We start from the raw sequence: 6,174 nt of genomic DNA, 5'->3' as shown, positions 1-6,174 counted from the left end.
TTTCTTTTTCCTTTTCTCTCTCTCTCTCTCTCTGTGTATTTCCATACAAATATTTAATTTCATTATTTTAAATTATAATTTTGATACTATAATTTTATAAACTATTTCGAAAGATATTAATCAATGATAAAATTAAATGAAATTTTTCAATTATAAAAATTATGATTTCAAAATGAATAATGACAAACTTTTTTTTTTTTAAATATTATTGCCATGCTGAAATGTTAGTCTCTTACTTAGTGATATTATTTTTAGATAATGAAAAATAATAAAATTTAAGATTAGAAATTTTGAAAGTGAAGAAAAAAAAAGCCAAAAAGTAAATATTGTTTGAAAGAAAAAAAGAAAAAAAAAACGCAATTAATTGACATTTTATATTCAATATATCAAATTTCATAAATTTCTTAATTTTTCTTTTTTTTTCTACCAAAATTTGTCAAAAATTCTATTGATATTAGTTGAAAATATGTTAAATTTGAATAATTATTTAAATATTCAAATTTTTCTTCATATAATGTTATCAATATTTTACTATCAGTATTAAATGATAAAATTGATTGATTAAAACTAACTATCATTGCAATCATTTAATAATATTATTCTTTAATTTTTATAATTCACTAAAAATAATTCTAAAATTATCGTTTAACATTTTTTTTTTTTTTTTTTCTTAGAAAACATCAAATAATTACTACATTCCTGCCGAACCACCGTTCACATCAACTCCAGATATGTCGGAAGAAGAGGATGCTGCTGTTGAAGTATCGTATGTTGAAACGGAAAGTGAAAATAACGGTGATTCCGAAAATACCATCCCGATTACTGATTCTACTAATGCTAAAGCTACACCAAGTAGGATGATTTATGTTGATAGTGCTATTTTGGACGATTCAACCACAACAACAACAACAACAACAGCAACAACAGCATCAGCAGACTATAGTAGTAGTTTAACATCCCGGAATATGAACACTGAGGTCAGTTAGACTAATTTGACCTCTTTAATCTATGTTTTAAAAAATATTAAATAAAATTTCTTTCTTTGTTTTATCGTTTTTTTTTATCATTTATCAATAAAATATTTCAAAAGTTTAATGAGCTGATAAAATTGTTCAAAATTTATTTCAAATTTGATTATGCAATTCACTTATTATTATATTAGATCCAATAATTCCTAACCGATGTTTCCTGAGAGCGGCAAATGCGGTAAGTAGAAAAATAGGCAAGTAATTGTTCTTATCTTATCAGTGTTTGATAAAATAATACATTAAGAGTTTCGATTAAAAATTTTTTTGATTCATATGATCCATGCTACTGATAAAAAGGTCAATGATCAAAAAAAGATTAGAAACTACTATTATTAAGAGGTGAAAAAAAACAGTAAAGAAATTAATTTCGATGAAATGAAAAATCGAGATTTTTCTTTTTCTTTTTTTTGTAACTATTCACCAATATCAGTTATCATATCATTACCACTTTTCATATTGTTATCTTTATCACTATCACTATCATATTATTATCACTTGTAATGTATGATATTGTTGCTATTACTATTTCTTTTATCTTGTATATTAAACATTATGCATCATATCTTATCCCATTTATCTGTGCCTTTTTTTTTACTGATAAATTTGATGCAAAATCATTTTTATCATTTTTTCTAATCGTTTCATCATTTTATCACTTTTACCACTTGTTCGACTATTGTTTATCCATTATTCTGGTTATTATCAGATCATTAGCTGCATAACAAACACAATTTATTTTATAAAATTTTCATTCAAAAAAAGTTTCTTTTCTTTCCAAAATTCTCCATTTAAAAATTTTTTGGTTTAAATTAAAATTTTTAAACTATTTACATTATTTAAGGTTTATTGTTGTTGTTTTTTTCTTCCTTTTAATTTTCCACTTATTCAAATATGCATGCATAACATTTGTTAGATAACGGATTTGACGTATTTGATATACGAATATTCATTTTTTCAAATTTTAAAATCATTTTTTATATGTTTGAAATATTTATTTCTCTATTTTGCTTTTTTTTTGCATGCGCAAAATTTTGAAAATTATTCATAAATACGAAATTTAAAAAAAAATTGGATTTTTTTTTTTAGGAACAAATGATAAGGACGGATATTATCACTTGCATATCATCAGATCAACAAGTTGTACAACCAATAACAGAAATAATCACAGCAAATGATGCTCGTGCAAATTCCGAGAGTTATTTGAGGAAAATATGGTATGTATTGTAATGAAAATATATAATTAATGATCAATTCCTGAGATAGCATTTCGTTGCAGTTTTAATTGCTAGATTTTTTCTCTTAATTAATTAATTTATCCTTCAAATGCTTCAACATTACTGATAATCATATTTCTTTTATCACTGACAAATACATTTATCAACCAAGCATTGATTATAAATATTATTTGTGTGTTTGAGAGTTTATCTTTTCTAAAATAACTTTTTTTTTTTTGTTTCAACTCCTTTTCATTAAATGTAAAATGATTAATTAAGTAAAAAGAAAGAAAAAAAAAAGGATGCCTTTATTATTATCATTTATCAGGAAACGTTGAGAGAAACAATAAATTAAAAATATTTTATCATATATTTTTTCCGCATTACAGTATATCATCGAGGTTATCCAATGCATTTCTAATTAATAAATACGAATTTGCGCAATATATAAACCAAAATTATACATTTAAATGAGAGGATTAATTAATGATAACAATTAATTATTCTTCGATTTATTGATTTTAATTTATAATTTTTAAATTATAATATTGTAATGAAATGTTTATAGGTATATTGCTATTATTACAATACAATTATTCGTGGTAATTTTCATACTCTTTTGGAGTTTAATTGCGCTTAAAATTCTTTATGATGATTTCAATCGTATTCAATCAAAACCATCAATGCTATGTGATGTTATTAAAATGATCAATGAATGGTTATCATTTGATTTAACACAAACAATTCGATGTAATGATAATTACAACAATTTCTTCCAACGATTATATCATGAAGCAGAAATGGTCGTTACATTATTGAAAGGACAATTGCGCTTCAATTTATCATCATTAACAATGGGAGCATTTATTCAATCACAAGAAATGATACAAAATATGAAGGAAATTATTTGGACAAATTATCTACAAGCATATTATGATATAATTTTGATAAATATCAATGATGCATTGATATTTATGTTGAAATTTTATGAAAATATTTTAGATTATTTAGGCTTAAAAGTTAATAATGAATAATGATATCGAATGATAAGTTCTAAAATTGTATTGTATTAATTGTTAATTCATTATATTGTATGCATTTTATTCAATAGAGCAATGATTCTTAGCAGCTGGTATTCCGCGGGAATTAAAATGCAGTCCGTAAAAGTATTAGATGGAATAAATCGAAAATAATTGATGATTATTATTATCAGTATTTGTTTTAAATAAATTTATTAAAAATTTCCGTTCTTAATTTTAAAAGTTTTGTTGTAATTAAAAAGTATATTTTCAAATTAACAGGATTTATTATTCTTGAATTTTCTACTAATGAAAAAGTTAAAAATGGTTAGGGTAATGATTAAGAAAAAAAATTGAGAACCATTGCTATAAGGCTTTAATGTTGCATTTAATTACATTTTGAAATGTTACAGTTTTATATGAAATGAATAATTGGCCATAATTTTAAACAAAAAAAAAAAACAAATGTTATTATCGAATATATTAATTACTTTTAAGCTTTTCAATATTGAAAATTTTAGATGAAATATGGGAATGTATTCATCATTTTTATTTGAAATTCCTAACTAAAAATTTCATTTCGTATTTGCATATTTAACTTTTGCTATTTTGTTTATTTGAAAAAAAAAAATCATTTAAAATGATGCATTTAAATACTTTTTTTTCTGTACATTTTGATATATTTGAAATGTATTTTCGTTTTTTTTTTTTTTTTTTGCAAATATTATCACAAATTTCTTTGCAATTATTCCATTGTTTCTTTTTTCTTTTAATTGCAAAAGTTATTTTAAACGAAAAAAAATTTCTTCAATAATAAAAGCTTGTTATGAAGAGATGAACATGTGCAATTTAATTTATAATGGATGGTACTAAATTAAATGTTATTAATTGATCATTGATAAGGAAAAATGAGTAAATAGAAGTATTTCAGTTCAATTTCTTATTTTAGTCAAACTTTTGCTCAGTATCAGTTTAACGTTATTTGAATATGTTTAGAAATTCTAACTCATTAACAGTAAAATGATTGTAAATCGATCAATTTCAATTATTTCTCAAATTCTTTTCGATCTTTCGATCAATCAATTCCATCTTAAAATATTTTTAGTAATAGATGAACTGGAAGGGTTGAAATTTAATCATCTAAACATACATTACAATTCATCTCCTTTCTCAAATTTCATATTTTCTACTAACATTCTTCACTAAAATCTTCAATTGCTGATGTTAACTTACAAATTATCTAAAAGCCAAGCTTATTACTAAGCAGTGAATCAACTAACTAGTCCTCAATTACATTGGCCTTATTTGTTAAGTATAGAACTACTTCTTGTATTGGTAATTTGTTAAACAAATTTTAATCAGAGAAATTTTTTTCTTTTTTTTAAACTTATAAATGAATTTTTGTAAGAGAAGATAGACGATGGATGAGAATGTTTCGTAAATTTCCTTTCAGTTACGGAAAATATTCTACTTAATTTCATCACGGTATTACCATAAACCAATACATATTACTACCATAAATTTAAGTAATCCATCTCGAAGTAATTTCTCAAACTATGTACTTCCGCATAGAAATGAAAATTTGTACAGTATAAAACTTGGATTAACACTTGACAAAAAGTTCTGTAACTTGGCTTCTTCAATAGTTTCAAAAATTCAAGTTGGGAAAAAAAATTCAAATTCAAGTAGTTTTTGCGAAATATCTCTGACTTGTATCGATTTTTTTTTTGTTATACTGATAATAAATTTTAGTATAAATGAGTTTTCAGTCGTTGCCAAATCTATCTCCAAAAAGATTATTCTGTCATAAATTTTGAATTATACCATATGTAGGTGTAACTGAAACAGACATTAATTTAAAAAATTCAAATTTTGATTCTAAAATCACCTCCAAAAAAAAAATCAGACTTTCAAATGTGAGGCAAATTTATTTAAATTATAATAAATTCCGATCAAAAAAAGAAAAAATACATCATAATTTTTTGATGATGAAATTACATATTCGATTATTGAAATAACTCTTGGAACTATTTCACTCGATCACGAGTTAAAGGAATTTGGTTGATAATTCCGAATTATGACGCAAATTATAATCGCATTTGCATAAAACGATTACTTGCCAATTTGCATAAAACGATTGCTTGCCAATGTAATTAATAAAAAGTTTCCAGAGAGCAAAGGAATCAAAATTATTCGACGAAAAGATTAAACTTCTGATCATAAATCATAGATCGTACGGTTTACCGGAATGCATAAAAACGGTTTTTTTTTCCGTCAATGGAACGGTTGTTACTGAGTTGGGCTAATTACCTATCTTCTATTTATATATTTTGAGGAATATTTTTCAAAAATACCTTACAAAATTTGATGCCAGATTCCATCATTTCAAAAATACCATTTATCAGTGGAAGTTTTTCGATCGATATGATACTGTCATGTTACTGTCCACTCATTGTATTACAATCATACATCATATAAGTAACGTAAGTTAATAAAACTTTCAATACAGAAATGAAAATATTCAATCTAATGACAAAATGGCTTTTTGTAAAGGAAAATTACCGGAATAATCGATTTTTCATTACTTATTTATTGTCCAGTTATTTCCTGAGCAGTCGATGTTTTACAATCATATCCTGTAGCAAAAACAAATTACAACACAAGAAGTTTAGCTTCTGTATTAAAATCCGGAATCATTTTTGTGACAAATAATCCTTCCGTTTCAAATCAACAACGCAAAATGGAAATGATATTTGTACAGTTAATTCTTCCGGTTTTATTGTTTCAAAAATTTCCGGAAAAATAGTCACCAAGCCTATAAAAGAATCATTTTGGATTATTTCAATTATCAAATGAAGGCAATCTGTTAGCGTAAATAGGAATAATCGATCATTTGAAGCATGAAAATTTCAT

General features: G+C 24.1%; 1 protein-coding gene across 1 annotated transcript in view; it reads left to right on the top strand.

Moving 5' to 3' along the window:
• The window catches only part of LOAG_18395 (hypothetical protein), a gene marked incomplete at both ends in the record, with an annotated part of 3,630 nt that extends 354 nt beyond the window's left edge, over positions 1–3,276 (top strand). The window contains 3 exons of the mRNA XM_020451055.1: positions 675–977; positions 2,115–2,242; positions 2,811–3,276. Of these exons, the coding sequence (XP_020305199.1) occupies positions 675–977; positions 2,115–2,242; positions 2,811–3,276 (897 nt within the window). The remainder of the gene's footprint in view (positions 1–674; positions 978–2,114; positions 2,243–2,810) is intronic.
• Positions 3,277–6,174: the final 2,898 nt, after the last annotated feature.

Source organism: Loa loa (assembly GCF_000183805.2).
Source record: "Loa loa unplaced genomic scaffold supercont3.289, whole genome shotgun sequence".
In the NCBI taxonomy this organism is placed as follows: domain Eukaryota; kingdom Metazoa; phylum Nematoda; class Chromadorea; order Rhabditida; family Onchocercidae; genus Loa; species Loa loa.
The sequence above is the reverse complement of the archived record's forward strand: the minus strand, read 5'-3'. Positions and strand labels throughout refer to the sequence as shown.